Source organism: Xyrauchen texanus, chromosome 11 (genome assembly GCF_025860055.1).
Source record: "Xyrauchen texanus isolate HMW12.3.18 chromosome 11, RBS_HiC_50CHRs, whole genome shotgun sequence".
NCBI lineage: Eukaryota > Metazoa > Chordata > Actinopteri > Cypriniformes > Catostomidae > Xyrauchen > Xyrauchen texanus.
Window position 1 is genome coordinate 42,842,770 of NC_068286.1, and position 22,026 is coordinate 42,864,795.

General features: G+C 37.8%; 1 protein-coding gene across 1 annotated transcript in view; it reads right to left on the reverse strand.

Annotated features, from left to right (window-relative positions):
- The window catches only part of LOC127651750 (TBC1 domain family member 1-like), a 91,311-nt gene that overhangs the window by 24,195 nt on the left and 45,090 nt on the right, over positions 1-22,026 (reverse strand). The window contains 10 exon segments of the mRNA XM_052137745.1: positions 7,754-7,890; positions 8,109-8,228; positions 8,655-8,753; positions 12,808-13,091; positions 14,804-14,890; positions 15,399-15,467; positions 15,469-15,519; positions 18,325-18,441; positions 19,143-19,234; positions 19,866-19,998. Coding sequence (XP_051993705.1) covers positions 7,754-7,890; positions 8,109-8,228; positions 8,655-8,753; positions 12,808-13,091; positions 14,804-14,890; positions 15,399-15,467; positions 15,469-15,519; positions 18,325-18,441; positions 19,143-19,234; positions 19,866-19,998 — 1,189 coding nt within the window.

Genomic DNA, 22,026 nt, shown 5'->3' on the forward strand with positions numbered 1-22,026 from the left:
ATTTAAGTAAACATTCAGACATTGGGAAAAAGCAAACATAAAAATAAACTTAAACAGGCATAGTCCCTTCATGATTATTTGATATGACTCACTAACCTTGATTCAATGTTGTTGGAGTTTGAATAATAAGCAGGTCTGTAATTAAAATTAGCTGTAATGTATTTATTTAGGCCTAGCTTTGTATTCATTGTCAATTGTAGAGAACATATTAAAGCTATTATAGTTATCCAGCTTGAAGCAGTAAGTGGTTCTCTCTTTATCTTGTTTTTATTATTTTTTCATTCATATTAATGACATAAAAGATAGATTAATATTAATAACATAAAAGATGGTGGCAGGTCTATTAGGTTGCTGTTGCACTGTCAAGCCTAATGCACAGATATGATGACACATATCCAATTCTTTGTTTTATCTGTTTACATTCATTTAAGGCAAACCAACTGTTTACATTAATACCTTGCTAAGACAGTCTTTTCAACCAAGTGTGTGACCATTCACACATGCCGTCATCTTATAACGAAGTGCGAACTCTTCAGTATACATCAACTACCAACATCATCCAATATCAACTACCAACTTCACCCTACATAAACTTCCAAAATCACCCTACATAATCTACCAAGATCAACCTACATCAACTACCAAAATCACCCTACATAAACTTTGAAAATCACCCTGCATATTCTACCAAAATCACCCTAAACTACCTACATAATCCTACATCAACTACAAACAACAACCTACAACAACTAACGACATCAACCTACATCAACTACCAACATCACCCTACATCACCTACCATCATAACCCAAAATCAACTACCAACATCACCCTACATCACCTGCTATCATAACCCAAAATCAACTACCAAAATCACACTACATCTACTATCAACATCATTCAAAATTAACTACCAACTTCACCCTACATCAACTACCAACATCACCCTACATCAGCTACCAACATCACACTACATCAGCTACCAACATCACACTACATCAGCTACCAACATCACACTAAATCAGCTACCAACATCACACTACATCAGCTACCAACATCACACTACATCAGCTACCAACATCACCCTACATCAACTACCAACATCACCCTACATCAGCTATCACCTTACCCATACTACATCAAGTACCAAAATCACCCTACATCAACTATCAGCACCACCGAACATCAACTACAGAAATCACCCTACATCAGCTACCAACATCGCCCAACATCAGCTACCAACATCGGCCAACATCGGCCAACATCGGCCAACATCAGCTATCAGCATCACCCTACATCAACGTCATCCACATAAATTACATAAAATACATTACCCTACAGTAAATAATCTACCAACATCACCCTACATCAGCCACCAATATAATACTATATCAACTACCAACATCACTAACCATAATCACATACATCAACTACCATCATTACCCTACAACATCTACTAACATCACCCTACATCAACTACCAGCATCACCCTACATGAATTACTGACTTGCCAACATCAACTATCAACATTCCTCATGTAAACTAACATCACCTACTACATATGCTTCCAACATCACCCTAGATATCCACTACAAAGACCTACAAATATCCATTTTCTATTCAATTTGTACATGTGTTTATTTAGAATGTATGTATGCATGGTTATTTAAGTCTTTGTTAATATGCTTACACTAAACAAATGTTTCAATACATACTGTGTGTTTGTTTCAGATAACATCCTGTAACAGTAAACAGAACAAGTGAATATCAGCTTAAGAACAACCAGAAATCAGTGATCATGTTTGTGATTTCCCCAAGTTACAGCAGGTGAATGGGATAAATGTCTTCTTCAAATGTCAGTTAAGCTGAGACATTAAGACTTCATATGGTTTCCCCCTTATGATTTCAAAAATTAACAGTTAACAAAAAAGCAAACCACAAAACACACACAGAAAGACAAACACATGCAAAATATACATATACACACATCTGGTGTGCACACAGGCAGAAGTGTTAAAAATAAAACGAACACCACCCAAACTATAGGGTGGATCCTAGACCTCAAAATATCCTTTTTGTTTACAAAGACAGAAAACTTACAAAAAGAAAAAAGTACAGTTATTAATGGAATGAACATAAAAGGAGATCACCTAATGTATTGCTGCATTTCACAGGGAGAATAAAAAAATAAATAAAAAAAATTATAGTGTTGAAATAAAACCACCTTCACCCACACACTGCATTTGTTTTCAATGTCACTTCTGTAACTTATAAAACTTGATCTCACCGTAACCACTTTGTGTAGTTTAGTCCTGACTCCCGTTAACGGCAAAGTAACAAAAACGGACAATAATTTTCTTCATAACACCTAAATTATATTTGACATTTAATCGCATAGATTGATTTGAATGACGCTTGCTTAAATTACGGTTACTGATTTTTTCAAACTTTTAAAGCTGAAGAGTGTACTATAATGCTGTGTATCAAATATGATATACAGCATTTGACGGCTCCTGTTTCACTCCCTGTTCAAGCTGAAAATACACAAAACGTCTTCTATGTAAGTTTCACATGTTTATGGCATCATCTATTGGTTATTTGTGAAAAAAGTGGTTTCGATGAGTATTTGCTGAATATAGGGAGTCTGTGCTTGGTTAAAATGTTGTATATTATTTTATTGAAAAAGCCAGTTGAAATGACAAGTATCAAATAGGACACAACAGGCTTTTGAGGTATGTATCTCAATCACCATAATTCACAGCTTTGAAAATACTGACATATACTATTTATAAGATACATTTAAAGAGTGAACTAATATTTATGTGTATTTTGTATAAACTGTATGCAGCCTGCTTTGTCATTATAAAGATTATTTTACATTACAAGCTATGATGATGTGATCTTACCATAAGTTCCTGAGACCCAGTGAAAAAAGTTTTACAATTTCCCATTTTTTAAAAGTCAATATAGTGTTTGGTTCATAAAATACATAGATAAAAAATGTTTTTTATTCATATTGTATTTGATGTGCTGAATTGAACTGTGATACATTGCAATCCATATTTATAGTGAGGATGAGAGCAGGCTTCACTCAGTGTATATAATGAATTTTAAGAGTGCTGGCCTAAAAGATATCATATAAAATGGAAAAAGTGGCCGCACTATGCATATATTGTTTACTTTCAACATACGCGTTTCGGCGTGTGCCTTCTTCAGTGTGCAACAAAATCACAATGTACCCAGTCTTATATAACCACACCCATTACCACACCCATATTAACACCAGCCTATAATATAGGATAATGATCAGACCAATAATACCAACAGTACACAGATGAGGCTGTTATACATTTGCAAAAATATTTAAAAAAAAAATGAATACAATTGTTCCAATTATAAGAAACAACTTAATGATAGATCATCATTCATCCCACACGGGATACATGTGATTAAGTTAAAGATATACAAAGCTTCTCGTTGTAAGAGGCGGTTCTCACGGTCTCCCCCTCTTGGAGCCTAATCAACACATTCTAAGCCCATACATTTGAGCGTATTGAGAGCATGGCCCGCAGAATTGAAGTGCTTTGCAACTGATGATTTTTTATCATTCTTCCTAATAGCACATTTATGCTCAAAAATACTGGTTTTAAGTTATCGCTTCGTTTTGCCCACATAGAGTAACCCACACGGACACGTCAATAAATACACAATAAAAGTAGATACACATGTAATTCTGCCCTTTACTTTATATATCCTGCCTGTTTTTGGATGTGTAAATGAATTAGCTGTGAGCATAAAGTTGCATGCTGCACAGTTCAGACATCTAAAATTTCCATGTGGAATTTTGAAGGGAAAAGGCAACTGAATATGGTGTACTGTTGGTATTATTGGTCTGATCATTATCCTATATTATAGGCTGGTGTTAATATGGGTGTGGTAATGGGTGTGGTTATATAAGACTGGGTACATTGTGATTTTGTTGCACACTGAAGAAGGCACACACCGAAACGCGTCTGTGGAAAATAAACAGTATATGCATAGTGCGGCCACTTTTTCCATTTTAATCCATATTTATAGACCATAGTTTTCATGGCCAAACTCTCAAACATTTAGTATCTCTGAAAAGCCCAGAGAGTCCACTGATAATGCCCCAAAATTTAGAACTGTAGCATATATGGGATAAGAAAATCTTTAACAAATGTCCTACACAAAAATGAATTGCTGGACCTCAGGAGGATAGTGACCTTCTAATGCAGGGGTGTAAAACTTGGTTCCTGGAGGGCCAGAGTCCAGCAGAGTTTAGCTCCAACCCTAATTAAACACACCTGATTTGTCATCAAAAAGTTACATTATGCATTAATCGGAATTAAGACTGGCCATCTACCCCTCTTGTTCTCTAGATATCAGCATCGACCATTAAAAAGCCTATATTGGTCGACCAATATTGAATACAATTTCCAAATAGAGGATACAGTGACAACTTTTCACAATGACCTGAACCGTGTCCACACACACGATCAAAAGTAGTTGTAACTTTTCTGCATCACATAATTCAAGGTTTCCAGCAGAACGGTCATAAAACTTCTCTGAAAACAATAATTTCCTATGTAAGGAATCATTCACGTACACACAACTGACCCAGTTCCAGTGGGATGGAGATGCACATGTTGCTTGAGTATATGTGTGGAGATTGCTACAGTGGACACTGACACACTCTGACATTTGGGCGCCAGTCACTCCCTCTGCACGCACACACACACAACGCCCTCTGTAAATAAGTGTCATTTTTGCCAATACCAATGCTTTACTAGTGTGCAAACTCACACATGGAAGTGGGTCAAGAAGGCCAATACTTTCCTGTAGCAGTCTGTCAACATAACCTCCTGCACAACACCACACCCAACACACACACATATTACCTCATTAACACAAACATTACTTCATTCAGCACAGACACACACTTGTCAAGACACACCCAAATATACTGAGAAAACACACACACACACACACACACACACACACACACACACACACACACACACACACACACACACACACACACACACACACACACACACACACACACAGCAGAACTAATAGACTAATGATGAAATGATCATTCATATTTAACCAGTGAAAATTATCCAGTGGTGAGTGTTGGAATTTATTTACAAAGTGGAGCGTGTCATTTTTCTGATGTTAAAATACTTTCTCTTAACCCAGTTTAATATACAGAGACTGCCATGGAAATGCAAAATACAGTAACTAAACATATTGTTAAAATCAAGTTATAACCTAAATTGGATCTCTTAGACTATGAACCGTCCTATGACAGATGGGCTTGTCTGAACTATGCTTAGATTCAGAGGAAACAGAGTGAGACTATTTTATAATTCATATTTGGCTGGACGGTCACCATAATTTATAGGTACCTGATGTTTTGGGCCGACAACAGCATGGATAATTAATGATCACCTATCTCTCGCTTCCTCACACACACACGCACACACACACACACACGCACACACACACACACACGCACACACTTGACCTGAGGGCCGATTTGATATCTGGATCAACAGATTACTCTGAGGTCCTGCCAAGACTGATGAGCTCCCAACTTGAAAATAACAGACCTGATTTGCTGTTTTGCCAAAAAGAAAGATATAAAACAGGCCAAGTAAAAAAGAAAAAACAAGAGAACACTGATAGACTCATGTCTGAGTGTGAGGGAAATTAAGAGAGTGATAATGATGCCTAAAGAAATATTAAACCTGTGCAAGTAGCCTGTTGACTGTCAAAATCATCCACAAGTTCGTTAACCTGCCATTAGTTGAGAGCTCCACCCAGAGAACACCAATAGTAACTGCAGCCTATAGTAAGTGAGTAGATGAGACACTGTAAGTGCTGCTGGTGGTTGATATAGAGTGATGTTGGTAGAAGTTGATATTGATAGGGGATGTCAGTCGGTGCAGGTGATATTGTTAGTTTATATAGGATGATGTTTGAAGGTACTGTTGGAAGGATGATGTAGGTATTAAAAAAACCTTCTGATTAATAGCCCTGTGCTTTAGCCACTACGCCACCACCACTCCAGCCACGTTGAAAACAATTGATTAAGCATTATAAACTCCATTAAAATGTCTCTACTTCACTAATGCACACATTACACAATGTAGATTAGGAAAAAAACATAACCCAGTTTTGAACTTTGGTCACCTGCAGAAATGCCAATGCAACTAGCTTTGTTTTTGTTGGCACATCTTGAATAAAACAGCAATGATCAATCAACACAGTTCTCACATATTTTGGATAATGGGTGTACATAAATGATATGGCATAAAGTTACTCCTCACAAAATATTATTAAGCTTATTATAAGACTACAATATCAAGGTAGATATTCAACAATTCAGTAATAATAATAATTGTGCATCCCTACAACATACTCCTAACTTCTTAAAAATGTTATTCTATATACACAGTAAATATTACACTTACCAAAATGATAATAACAATTTTTAAAAACATGCGTTTATCAAAGGTGACCTGATAATTGTGTTCTATCTACCATACCCCTGAGGAAAGAGGATTTATTTCACTACATGCAATCTAAGAACTTTGTTTTGTGCCTTTGTTGACTATTGTATAGGCATATTCCTGGTAATTCAAAATGGTTTAAAAGAGGTGTAACTTGATTTAACCAAAGTAATAACACAGAAATAGCCCGTATATACAAAACTAGCAAAGCACCGATTTAAACATTTTGGCCAATATCAACAGCCAATAATAGTTTTTATGTTCAGTCAGATAAAAGATATGATGGCCGATTATAGAGTTTATCTGTTTAATTTAAATCAGCATTCACATTTCACCTTAAAGGGCTAGTTCACCCAAATCTGAAAACTCTCTTATCATTTCTTCACCCTAATGCAATCCCAAATGTCTATGACTTTCTTTCTTCTGCTGAATACAAATAAAGATTTTTAGAAAAAAGCATATAAAGGCAGCATATAAGTAATCCATATGATTCCAGTGGTTTAGTCTATGTCTTCAGAAGCGATATGATAGGTGTGGGTGAGAAACAGATCATTATTTAAGCATTTATTTTTCTATAAATTCTTCTCCCTGCCCAGTAGGTGGTGATATGCACAAAGAATGCAAATTGCCAAAAACAAAAGAAAGATGTGAAAGTGGAGATTTATGGTAAAAAATGGACCTAAATGTTAATCTTTTTTTTTTTTACCCACACCTATCATATTGCTTCTGAGAGCATGGATTTAATCACTGGAGTCGTATGGATTACATTTATGCTGCCTTTGTGCATTTTGGAGCTTCAAAGTTCTGTCCACCATTCACTTGCATTGTATGGACCAACAGAGCTGAGATATTCGTCTAAAAAATATTCATTTGTGTTCTGCAAAAGAGAGTATGTTATACAAATCTAGGATGGCATGAGGGTGAGTAAATGATGAGAAAATTTAAATTTTTGGGTGAAATGTCCCTTTAAAGCTGCAGATAGATATTTAGTGAAAATATTATAATGTACTGTACAAAAAGAAAATCTGTTTGGTACTTCTGAAATCTGGCACAGAAAATGTATATACTCCTAGAAATAGACAAAAAAAAAATCTTACACAAAAACTAGATAAAATCCTCTGAACATGTAGATAGAGTATGTGCTCCAGTCTATGAGTTCTAATGCAACATTCTGATATCATATTTGTGCATGCGTATTTGTGGCTATGTGTTACCTTTGGTGTCTGAGCCCTTCTGAGGTGTGGCTACTCTTAAGAAGATCTGTTGTCTCCAGGAGTGTCTTCGGCTTAGTAACGGACTTTCATCCCCAACAAAACATACTACTCCAGGACTGGACAGTGCTGCCACATCACTAAACACACACATATATACATAGGTAAGCATAAATTCCCCTCCACACAGACACAAAATGCACCCCAAATATAATGCTATATGTTATAATAGCCAAATATCAACTGTATTCACTCCAAGACATCAACCTCGACCACCCTGAGAGGTGCAGAAAAAGAACAGAGGTGGAAGACAGAAAAATGGAAAAATGGAATGAGACAAAAGAAAAGAAGAGAGTACCTATTCATCTGAAAATCACAGGTATCATCACTCTCCACAACAGGGGCCAAAAATTTGAGGAAATTTGGAACAGAGGAGGAGGAGTGAAATCTCGCTCTAAACCCACTCAGCCCTGATGGACTGTGAGAAAAAGTGTGTGAGAGAGAGAGAGAGACAGAGAGAGAGGCCAGAATGTAAAGGAGAGAGTGACTGTAATGAACGGTCACATTAGAAATGTACAAGCACAACTAAATATATGTGGCTAATGTTAGAGCAGAATTGAGAATACACTGGGACGAATTCACTAAACAGTTGCACCACTTGTTATTTCGGACCAAAACCCTGTGTCTTATTCATAGGATTTTCAACAAGTTGAATGGATGGTGTAGGAGTTAACTACCAGAATGGAATAAATCATGTCCAAAAAAACCAGGAAAGTGCATTACATTTTGTGCTATAACAATGCAGACAACGTGTGCAAATAAGTTAATTTAGTGAATTTTCCCCATAGAGAACTTTCCCCATTTGTAATTGACAGTATGGAAGAGAGGACACACACAAACTCACCTCCTCCTGAGTGGCAGTGCGGAATGATCGAGAGCAAAAGCACAAGGTCTCATCGGCCGATGACACAGAGAAGAGGAAGAGACCGGAAAGGAGGAAGGACTGATGGAAAAACAGGAAAACGAAAGGACGGAGCGTGTAGTAAAATAGGAGGAAGCAAAGGGATAGAAACGTAGAGATGCAGAGAAAAAGGGAAAAAACTCAAAAGTGGTCACAGAAAAGTGAACTGAATTTACATTACAGAATACAGAATAAGAAAGGTGATATGACAGAACAGGAGACAGATTTCCACCCTAACACCTTTTCAGACCCACCCACATTGACTGAAATGAGTACGCTGCAGGCATTGACAGTCCACATGCAAATAGACTTTAAATTTGCATTTGTCGAATGTTGTAAATTCCTGTACACTTCAAATGCAAATATGCAATTTGTAACTGCATTGGAATTTTGTCACAGATTGTGCATGCACAACAACAAAATACAATTGCAAATTGCAATTGCGTTTGAATGTTGCCCACAATATGCTTCCTTAGATAGCAATAACCATGAAACTAAACCTCCAGTGGCTGTGGCTATTAAAGCTCATTGATGGTTTGGACTCACATCCTCATTCCTTAATATTACTCCACATTTTAGAATATTAAAAGCCTCAAAACTATGAAACAACACCAAAAATGGTTACCTAAAATGTTTAAACAAATCAAAACGTGTTCATGAAAATAACTACAATCTTATGTTTTCGCTTCTTAAAAGTAGACACATTTTGCCTAGCTCTGGACACTCATTCTTACGGCCAGCTTTAGGAAGTATAAACCTAGGATTCTTTTCAAACCAATTATTCAAACATCATAATAATAATAATAAAGAAATTCAAACATAGGTACAATTTATACTTGTATAAGCTAATCTATTGAATAGTTTTTTTTTTTTTTTTTTTAGAAATGAACAAAATGTCATTAATGAGCAAGTACACCAATAACCCGTCTTCCAAACCATGTTTTGCCTTACCCCGATTAACTACAGTAAGTCCAATATAGCGATTTTTATATAGAATTGCCGTCAATTTGGTGTGAAATCGCAGGCATACGTCATTCGTCCTTGCGTGTTTACATCATGTCCGTAAGCTCAGAAAGAACGGCCAGCTGTGGCGCGACTCACGCAAGTGTCGGAGAACCGGAAGGGAGAGCAACAGCTGTTCTGCAGCAGTGTGAAGTCACTCTCCTCATGGTTTTTTAACTGTTTGGTGAAGTTGTTTACCTGCTGTAATGTGTGGGTATGTTTTCTGATAAGGTTGTTATGCTTTAAGGGTGCAGTATGTAAGATTCAGAAACCCTTGTTATTAATGACACCTGTGGCTCTTAAGTGAACTGCAACCAGCTACCTGTTGCTCGTGCACACACTCCATAGCAGCGTTTCTCAACGGGGGCGGTACCGCCCCCTAGGGGGCGTTTGGACAGTGTTGGGGGGCGGTGTGAACGAGGCAGCAGAGAGGGGGGCGCTCAGGCACAAATGGGGGGCGTTCAGGCACAAATGGGGGGCGTTACTCAGAGGTACTCAACAGGCGGCCTGCGCAAAAATCTTTTCAGCTCTTCTCCTTAGCCTATGTCTTTGTCTTGCTCGGATTACTGCTGCCACTTCACCAGGAGGATATGCCAGGAGAGCCGCTTCCTAAGTTACACATGCTTTTAAGAGGCGGAGAATTTTCAGCGCAAAATAGAGGCGCGCTTTCACCGGCTTTTTCTGTACATAACGCGGAATACATAATTAGGCGCATAATTAGTGCTCAGGGCTCACACGTCGTTTTTTCTTCGGTTCAGTTCAGGTGGCCGAGCTGTTGTCGTCTTTGTTCGTCATTTGAAATCAAATGACCGTTTGTAGGCTATTCAAATTTGAAGCCTAGTATATATTGCCTAATTGAGTGCGCGAACGACCGCTGCTTTTTCATTGGCCATTTAGGTTAGTTACGTTATTGTTCACGTGATTGGTTCATCTTAAAAAATTTGTGTGTGAGCCTGAATTTGTTTGAATTTCTAAATACATTTGCAATACCTTTCAAACAATCCACGTGTTTTTGCATTTTTTCCAAACACAATATTACTCAACTTGAGGCTTTTACATGTAGTTTAAATACAATAAGAAACTTCTGTTTCAGTTTTTTTTTTTTTACCAAAAACTCAGGCTTCAGGTATCAGTGTTGCAATTGTTTGGCTGTAATAGTATTTCTGAAGTGTTTTTTTTTTTTCTAGGGGGTGTTAAGAGGATCATGAAGAGGTCAGGGGGGCGTTTGTTCAAAAAAGGTTGAGAACCACTGCTCCATAGGGATGCGAGCGAATGACCAACGGCCAAAACAACTACATAACATACAAAGAGACAACTTGATTCAACGGCATCATGCTGACAGATGAGGTAGCATAATTAAAATTACACAGTTATGATTGTTTTACAACAAACTTTGAGACTGTATATTTTATTTGACTCTCTAGTACTGGAACAGGGCTAAAACAAAGTGTGGATATAGGCCTGACTATGCAAGATTGTAGTTTGAAGTAATCACTATTCTTTGCATGTTATGTTGACTGCATTTATACGACAGCCTATGTCAGTGTTAGCTAGACAGCCAGCTTTATCAATAGCTGTTTATAAAATAGACTGTACATTATAAATATGTTGACACAATTCAGTACTGATGTGATTCCATCACAACTGTACTATTGATACACTGTTGTTTTATAAAAATGGAATGTATATATTTTCTGTATATATAAGTTACGTTACACTAATGAATGTAGTTGTAGTTTACCTTGCTGAATAATCACAGATTAACATTGTTTATGACAGTTATTTTGCAGGCAAGATCAAGTTAGATAAAATTACACAGATCAATCCTTGTGGCACTATATTTCACATGGTTTGCAATTATGTAAGATTACCTGTCCAATAAGAAGAACGCCAATTCAGGGTCAGTTTTGATCCCCAAAAACGAACGAAGGTCCCATCAGGAATCAAATGCCCTGCCGATGTTCACTCTAGTTTTCGCTCGACAACGATCATGTTCCCGCTTAGCCAGACTGGATTCAGTAGAGTCTGGCTAACTCTGACTTTGCGTAAGAGTCGGTGTTGTGCTGGGAGCTGGACATTTGCAGGATTCCATCTCTAAGTTAACGTTACCTAGCGTTGCAGTTTGTTGACACTGTTGCATAGCGGAAGAGAAGTGATTACTGAAGCAAGGCTCTCAGTAGCGCGCAGAAACGTCACATCCTTTGGATTTTCCCAGCAAAAGCGACCCGCTCCCTATGCATGAAACTCAATCTACAGGGCTTTAATAGGCAACCTAGGGAGTCTGGCAATGGTGTTGCATTACAATAACGTTGATAAGTTGCGTTACAAGCCGATCATGCATTGGCAAAAAAAAAGTGGAAATGACATGAAAATTGTTATATATTGCACCTTGCAGTATCAAGATTCCCCAAAGTGTGTGCCGCTGTTTTCTTAGGCTTTTTTTTCTCAGTCACAGAAATGCACAAGTTGAAAGATTATTGTTATTATTTATACACTTTTTAGTTTTTTAAAGTCTAAACATTGCAAGCAAGTGTTAGCCAATAAAGTATTTTTGGAGCAATAAATCAGTGTACAGACATTTGAATTTTTTTCCCTTTAAACAAATCCCTCAAGTTGTTTATAACGTACACATTTTATAGCACAGTAATGTACTGTATATTCATTTGTTTATAAGCGATTAAATTTTTTTATTGTAACTAGGATATTGCACATTTCTGCAAATTATTTTAACGTTGAATAAAGTATTTCATAATTATTAAATCCTTGTTTTGCATTTTTATACTAGTGATACACTTTGCAGATCATAGACCTATTATTGTAATATTACGGTTGCCTCGCATTCTCCAGTGAGGCTGTAGATTGTAATATGAAAATATATTGTCTTCAATTGAACTCATATCAGCAATTTTACGAGTTAGTAACTTGCAGTTTTCTGCTTCAACAGCAAGAGGGCCAAAAGTTACATAGTGTAGCATTAAGCATAAGCCTTTAGATTAAAATGTTTTTAAGATCATAAAAAACAAAATGATGATGCATATGCATGGACACACACACACACACACACACACACACACACACACACACACAGGCTCACTTGCTCTGGTGTGGGGAGTCTGTGCTGACAGAGTAGTGTCGGACCAGTTTGGGCTTGGTGGCAGCACTAGGCTGTAGAGGGGGGAGGCTTGGTTCAGAGGATGACAGCGTGGGAGAGTGACTAATTGTGCTTGCGCGTCTCCTGAAACCCTGAGGTGGACTCTCAGGACCCTCGTGACCTCCGAGAGAGCCTTCTAGACACTTCAGGTCCCCCGTTGAATTATGGGAGCGGAGTGGACTGGAGGGGGGAAGGAGAGAACAGAGGGGCTCCTCCAATGATGTTTCCTTCAAAAACAAACAAGACAAAAAGAATGTCAAAGACTGAGCGGCATATTCACTTTGAATTCACCGGGACAGTACAGCATCACTTTGATCCAGATACATGGATCATATCTCAAACATGCAGAATGTGCACTTGACAACACCACGCATCTGGATATATGCAGGTTATAATGCTCTTCTCCATCATCTCCATGAGGATTATTTGATTAATTACTGCTGATATGATCAGTTGGAAATGTTCACAAACATCGCTTTTAAATAAAATCCATTTTAAAGCCTACTGTCATTTGGCGGTAATAGCGCAATCTGAATTGCGCCAGGCAATTTTTGTGAATGAAGCGCAATATATAATGAGCCTAATTTAATCTTTGCCTGGAAAGGAATGTCAATAATTTATTTAAATACTCAAGATGCAGCACAATTTCAGTGCTGATTTCACCTGCTAAAATATATTGCAGAAATACCACATGCAAAAGTGGCGCAACTGTTTAGTGAATCTGCCCCTGAATGATTTTGATACTGAAATAATAGAGTAACTGTTTGCAAAGAAACCATTTTAAAAGGTCTTAAGAAACTGCACCCTCCTTTTGTCCTTTAGGCAATTTTTGACTTTTTGTTATTAAAATGTTTTACTGATTCCATTCATAAAACAAACACACACAACAAAATACAGAATCAAATTATATACATTAAGCCCACCCCACCCCCACCGACACAAACACAAACACGCACTAGAGTGGTCACAAACAGTTAGAACATAAAAATAAAAAAACATTTAAAAAAAACAACAAGAATGCACATATACATCTATACTACAAATCCCTCTCCACTGCCCTCCCCCAAAACCAAATATCCATGGGCCCTGAGGATGATCCGTCTGCTGATCATAACTCCGGCTAGGACCCAACTTTTTAAATGCCTATCCCCAAAATTAATGACCGCCCCATCTCCTAAGATACAGAGTCTGGGTCCGAATGAAAATTGAGTGTCCAATACATCACACATAAAGCTCTGAACCCTCAACCAAAATGCTTGGATCTTAACATGCCACCAAAAAACATGGGTTATGTCCCCATCTTCTGATTGGCATCACCAGCAGGTGGGTATGTCTTTAAGACCAACCCTATACAATCCACAGGGGGTCCAATAGAATCAATATAAAATGTAAATTGCATCAAATGCAGCCTTGCATCTCTAGATGTAGACTTGACGTTTTTTTTTTAATCCTAGCCCACGCTCCCTCCTCCAATACCAAGTTTAAATCTTTCTCCCATAATCTCTTGAGAGAAGTTTTAATATTAAAAACCATTAAAAATGCAAATATTCTTGATTAAGGTACAAGGGCACCGAAGACCCCCTTTAACAAAAATCGATTTTATTGTTGTCCCATAATGTATAATGACAGGAATATTAATGGAGTAGCATCATTTTTAAAGAATAAAAAAAATACTTCTCAAATATTGTCCAAGGATGTCTCAATTTACATTTATTTCAATCACTTTTGACATTTTATAATATATTAACTATATTACAACAAAGTCATACAGGTTTGGATCAACATCAGGATGAGTAAATGATGATAGAATTTTCCTTTTGAGTGACCTGTTCCTTTAAGATTAAAGACTTTAGTCCTTGGCCCATAATGACAGAACTCTTTGAATATGAAGTGAAAATGCATTGTTTAGATTTCTGTGAAGATGTGAATATCTGCTGACCTGGTTTGTGCTGTTTACTGTGGTGGAGCTGGAAGAGTTGCTCTCTCCTTCACTGTTGTCCCTCTGAGATTTGGACTTACTGCTGCCCTGTTATATGGACACATTCATAAAAAAAAATTGTATCCATAAATGCTACTCATAAAGTACAGTATACAAACATGGAAAGCATTATGACAAAGCATTATGGTACGTTTGTTCTGTTGAACATCCAGCAGGCAGTCAAGTTGATCAGACAGTTCCCTAAAAATTTATTTGAAACATGTTAGACTTTCTTTCTTTAATGGAACACAAAATAAAATGTCAGGCAGAATATTAGTCTCAGTCACCATTTACTTTCATTGCATCTTTTTTCCACACAATGAAAGTGAATGGTTACTGAGGCTAACATTCTAATATCTACTTTTGTGTTAAATGCAAGAAAGCCGTATATGTTTGGTACAATGATGACAGAATTAGAATTTTTATTGCACATCTCGTCATAATACCTGTGTACACTGCTCACATACACTGCTCAAGGCCTCCGTTCTACAAATGCTAGATCCATGTAAACATTACATTGGGCAAAATGTTTGCAATGCTTAAAATATGTATGTACCTTCCAGATCCCCTCCAGTGATTCAGTTAGCGATCTCTTTGCCCTAGTCTTGAACTCCTCCAGACGCACAACGACTGGAATTCACACTGCCTTCTGCATTCACACAAACCTCCGGAGCAGCCTAATACACACAAACAGACACATTTCGCATATGTACATACTCCCAAAAATACATACTAAATACAAATGCTGCGTTCCATTCAGGGTTGGATATGAGATATTCCTACTTGATATCTCAGACCTCAAAGATGTACCATTACTGGTAATGCTGGGGATATTACATATAAAGAAGCAAATTGCAAGCTTTGTACATGTTCGACTGATGCTATACGGTAGAGAGAGACTGATTTTGACGATGAATTGGTGCTGATAGTTGCATTTTGGATCTATTGGTTTCCGATATCTTGTGAATAATAATAAACTTTATTCCTCATTAAACCTGATCTGGTGATATATATAGAATATACACAGATCAGTCATAACATTAAAACCACTGCTTAATATTGTGTACACAACAGCGCCAACCCGCATCTCAGAATAGCATTCTGAGATTCTATTCTTCTCACCACAATTGTACAGTGTGATTATCTGAGATACCGTAGACTTTGTCAACCAGTTTGGCCATTCTCTGTTGACCTTTCTCATCAACAAGGCGTTTCCGTCCTCAGAACTGCCGCTCGCTGGATGTTTTTTGTTTTTGGCACCAATAAATAAATAATTAATTTCGTTTTCAACGGCAGCAAACTTAGGTGCTTCACTTTCGCCATGTGTCCCCATTTTATGTTTTTTTAGTTGGGCCAAACTATTTATTTATTTACTTGTAGCAAGTTTTTGCTCACAATGACATCACAGTAACGGTAGCAGTTGTTAACAAGAAGTCGTAGAAGTACGCCAAAAAACGTGCAAATGCCTTTATGCATTTTTAAGATATGATTTTTTTGGGCCACCCTGTACATCCAGTATACAGGTGCTGGTCATATAATTAGAATATCATCAAAACGTTGATTTATTTCAGTAATTCCATTCAAAAAGTGAAACTTGGATATTATATTAATTCATTACACACAGACTGATATATTTCAAATGTTTATTTCATTTAATTGTGATGATTAAAACTGACAACTAATGAAAATCCCAAATTCAGTATCTCCGAAAATTAGAATATTACTTAAGACCAATACAAAAAAAGGATTTTTAGATATATTGGCCAACTGAAAAGTATGAACATGTACAGCACTCAATACTTAGTTGGGGCCCCTTTTGCCTGAATTACTGCAGCAATGCGGCGTGGCATGGAGTTGATCAGTCCGTGGCACTGCTCGTGTGTTATGAGAGCCCAGGTTGCTCTGATAGTGGCCTTCAGCTCTTCTGCATTGTTGGGTCTGGCGTATCGCATCTTCCTCTTCACAATACCGCACAGATTTTCTATAGGGTTAAGGTCAGGCGAGTTTGCTGGCCAATTAAGAACAGGGATACCATGGTCCTTAAACCAGGTACTGGTAGCTTTGGCACTGTGTGCAGGTGCCAAGTCCTGTTGGAAAATGAAATCTGCATCTCCATAAAGTTGGTCAGCAGCAGGAAGCACTAAGTGCTCTAAAACTTCCTGGTAGACGGCTGCATTGACCTTGGACCTCAGAAAACACAGTGGACCAACACCAGCAGATGACATGGCACCCCAAACCATCACTGACTGTGGAAACTTTACACTGGACTTCAAGCAACGTGGATTCTGTGCCTCTCCTCTCTTCCTCCAGACTCTGGGACCTTGATTTCCAAAGGAAATGCAAAATGTACTTTCATCAGAGAACATAACTTTGGACCACTCAGCAGCAGTCCAGTCCTTTTTGTGTTCTGACGTTGTGTCTTGTTCAAGAGTGGCTTGACACAAGGAATGCGACAGCTGAAACCCATGTCTTGCATACGTCTGTGCGTGGTGGTTCTTGAAGCACTGACTCCAGCTGCAGTCCACTCTTTGTGAATCTCCCCCACATTTTTGAATGGGTTTTGTTTCACAATCCTCTCCAGGGTGCGGTTATCCCTATTGCTTGTACACTTTTTTTCTACCACATCTTTTCCATCCCTTCACCTCTCTATTAATGTGCTTGGACACAGAGCTCTGTGAACAGCCAGCCTCTTTAGCAATGACCTTTTGTGTCTTGCCCTCCTTGTGCAAGGTGTTAATGGTCGTCTTTTGGACAGCTGTCAAGTCAGCAGTCTTCCCCATGATTGTGTAGCCTACAGAACTAGACTGAGAGACCATTTAAAAGGCCATTGCAAGTGTTTTGAGTTAATTAGCTGATTAGAGTGTGGCACCCGGTGTCTTCAATATTGAACCTTTTCACAATATTCTAATTTTCGGAGATACTGATTTGGGGGTTTTTCATTAGTTGTCAGTTATAATCATCAAAATTAAAAGGAATGAACACTTGAAATATATCAGTTTGTGTGGAATGAATGTATACATTATCCAAGTTTCACTTTTTGAATGGAATTACTGAAATAAATCAACTTTTTGATGATATTCTAATTATATGACCAGCACCCGTATACTGGATGTACAGGGTGGGCCAAAAAAATCATATCTTAAAAATGCATAAAGGCATTTGCACGATTCTTGGCTGATTAATCAGTTTTCAGCCTTTTCCACCACCTTAGTTATCAGTATCAGCAAAATCCACTATCGGTCAACCTCTACTTTACGCTGCTAGCATTTGTTTTGCAGGTGTAATATTATCAAGAAAAAGTCTGATTTACATTGTTTTTAACACCTGAAAACAGGTTTGGAAAAGCCAGAAAATCCAGATTTCACAGTTGAATGGAACGCAGCATCAGTTCCAAATTGGTACTTCAGTAACAAGAATATGGCTTTTATAATATTCTGGACAAAGCAGGAGTGTTCATAAGTGGGTAAGGCATTTAAGTGTACCTTTTTTGTTTGTCCGTTGTGTGTGTGGGTGTGTGTCTTTTGTCTCTCCTCATACAGTCTTCTTAGACATGACACAATCAACTCATTCTCTTCCTGATCTGACTTAGGCCTGGCTTTCTGCACATGAACAGACACAGACAGAAGGGTTTCATGACAAGTTTCACTTCTCTAAATTTCCAAAAGAGGGCATCAGTGATTTAAGAGAACACATTTGGCTATGAGCTGACCATCAAAGACAAATGTGTCCAGCAGAGAGCAGAAGAAATCTACCCTGCCAAATTACTTATTACATCCTTTAGAACAAAAAGCCAGTTTCGACTAGTCCCATTTGAAGTAAATGTCCATGATGCAGCATACATCTCAGAAGAAATCTAACCTGCCAAATTTCTCATTTATTACACTATTTAGACAAAATATAACAGTTTGAGCATTTTGATGTGATGGAAAAAGTAGCAAAACCCTAGGAGAATTTGTCAAAATATTATAATCAAAACTGCATAAACAATGTCCTGTTTGTACCAACAAAGCTAAAATGAGATCTATACTTCTGTCTGAAAGTAAAGAAACTGGGCAGGATATCTGTGCGTTCATCAGGCTGCTAATGGTGGATCAGTTTGAACATTGTTTCAGGATGCTATGCTAGCATGCTGAGGCTGAAGTGGACTAACTGGTTTAATTTATACTACCGTCACACCCTCAGAATGGAGAAACACATTCCTCTCATGGCACACTTAAAGGTATTTTAAGTACTACTAATCCAGAGAACGTATTTGTATAGAGTGTTATAGCGGTTTTAAGGTTGGAATAACTGAACTCACCATGGTGCTCTCAAACACAGCTGCCTGCTCCTGATTGTCCAGACCTGCCAAATGCCTCTGGAGTTCCAGCTTAGCATTGGATGGATGAAGACCTGCACATAAAAGCACAATCACACAATGCACACACAGACAAATACATGTGTACACTGTATTCTGAATTGAAATCTGGGGACTGAAAATCTGTTCTAACATTAACAGTTTCTCAGTTCTGCCATCATTAAGGTTGTTTAAGTCATTGTTGTGTTTAAAGGAATAGTTCTCCCAAAAATGAAAATTCTTCAATATGAAAGTTATTTTGAAGAATGTTGTGCTGCTCTCTTCCATATAATGAAAACATATAGTGACCAGGAGCTGTCAAGCTCCAAAAAGCACAATAAAAGCATCATATTAGTACTAAAAATCCTAAATAGTAGTCATAGTAGAGTTGAGCTCTATATTCCAAGCCTTCTGCAGCAATATGATATCATTGTGTGAAAAAAAGATTCAGAAAAACAGAAAAATACAGCATCACAAAAAACTAACTACAGAAAGAAATATTATTGCGATTCCCTGTTATAAAACAAAGAGAGAGAGAGTTTGTGTTTGTGTGTGTGTGTGTGTGTGTGTGTGTGTATTAAAGTTGAACAAAAGTGTACAGGTTTTATCTGTCAGGTGCAAAACATATGGTAGTGATAAAAGTGAGATAGACTGAAGAAATTAATGACTAAGGGGTAGATGTCTGACCCTCTATTCCATCACATAGTTTGTGCAGCTGCTGAAGGGGACAGCTGTCACAGTGCTGACTCTGGGTCCTACTGTTCTGCTGGAGGGCGGCCACAGAGAATGCCTGTTTCAAAGTCAACATGATCTCATCCACCTAAACACAGAGACATTCACATTCGCAGTTCTGTGCTTCTGACCTGGCAACTTGGAAATAAAGCAATGTTCTGACAATTTCCCACAAAAAAACACATCCACAAACTTAAAATCCATGCATTAATACCTCCATGAATATTAAAGGGGTCATGACATGGGTTTTTTTATTGTATTATTATGTTCCCTTAGGTGCAATTATAGTATTAATATATTTTTTTTTAAGAAAAACTTTTAAAATCTAGTGATTTATGACCTTTTCCCACCTTGTTTCTCATCCTCTGATTCAAACAGTCTGTTTTGGGGGCATTTTCCATTTAAGACTTCAGTGTTAACGCCCACTGTTATGATTGGCTAACGTCAGTGCCTATGTATCAATTATTGACGCTCCCAGCCAGAACAATATGCAAGTAAACTAAGTAAAAACACTGTGATTATTCATAATGAATGAAATTGCGCTTTAAAAAGTAGTTTAAAGTTTAAAATAGATTACTTACAGTTTAGCGTCGTCGTTGTTCCCAGAATAGTCGGCACGGACTTATCTTTGAGCAACAGTTTTCTGGCAAAACCAGCATCATATTGAGATTTGTTCTCAAAACAGTCATCCTTAAAATGTACAGAACAAATGCTTAAGTTAACACTGCCGTGACTGGGACGTCCACAAAAAATAAACTGCATCCATTTTTCCCTGACGTCTGGATCTTTCGGCAGCTTATTCAGAGGTTTTGTTTGACCACAGCCAGGAACAGCACATCTGTGTGGCATCGTAATTTTCCTGTGCACAAGTAGTCTCTGTCAGAGCTCGCTGTCCATCCACTGAACACTTGTGAGGCGCACGGCGATACGAAATGAGCGTAGTTGTCTTGCGCTTAAAGTGTAGTTATCTTGTGCTGGAGGCGGTCATATGCAAACGCTGGTACGTCACTTCTAACCGTCACGTCACTTCTAACCATGAATCCAGAACGAGCTGTATTTTGAGCTTGATTAAATAAATGATTCGTTTAGAATGGGGAGGACGTCTAAAAATATTAAACTTGCAGGACGTTTTAATGATACAAAGACCTCTTATATACCAAAAGATCAAGGCAAATTTGGTTTCTCATGTCATGACCCCTTTAAAACATATACTGTATATACATGTCCATATCTACAGTGCTGTGAAAAGGTTTTTGTGTATATCTCATACTAAATGGTTCCAAAAAATCTAACAAAATCTACCATAAAACAAAGGCAATCTGAGGAAACACAAAATACATTTTTTAAATGATAATGTTATTTGTTCAATCAAATCAACACCTAAATAGAACTTTTCAGCAGCATGGAGTTTACTAAAAGGTCTCACCCAGTAGCACAAAATGCCAAGGTTGAAAGAAATTCCAGAAATTATGAGAAAAGGTGATAGAAATACATCAGTCTGGGAAGGGTTACAAAGCTATTTCAAAGACTCTGGGACGCTAAGAACCACAGTGAGAGCCATTATCTCCAAATGGAGAAAACTTGCCACAGTAGTAGTGAACCTTCCATGAATTGGCCGACCTTCCAAAATTCCTCCAAGAGCACAGTGACGACTCATTCAGGAAGTCACAAAAAAGCCAAAGACAACATCCAAGGAGCTGCAGGCCTCTCTCGAATCAATAAAGGTTGTTCATGACTCCACTATCAGAAAGACACTGGCCACAAATGCCATCCATGGTAGAGTGGCAAGTCAAAAACCACTGCTAACTACGAAGAACATTAAGGCTCATCTGAATTTTGCCAAAACACACCTTGATGATCCTCAAACTTTTTGGGAGGATGTTCTGTGGAATGATGAGTTGAAAGTGGAACTGTTTGGAAGACAGGGGCAGCGTTACATCTGGCGAATATCAAACACAGATTTCCACAAAAAGAACATGATACCTACGGTCAAGCATGGTGGTGGTAGTGTGTTGTGTGGGGATGCTTTGCTGCTTCAGGGTGAATTGCAATAATTGAGGGAAACATGAATTCCATCTCTACCAGAAAATTCTAAAGGAGAACGTCCAGTCATCAG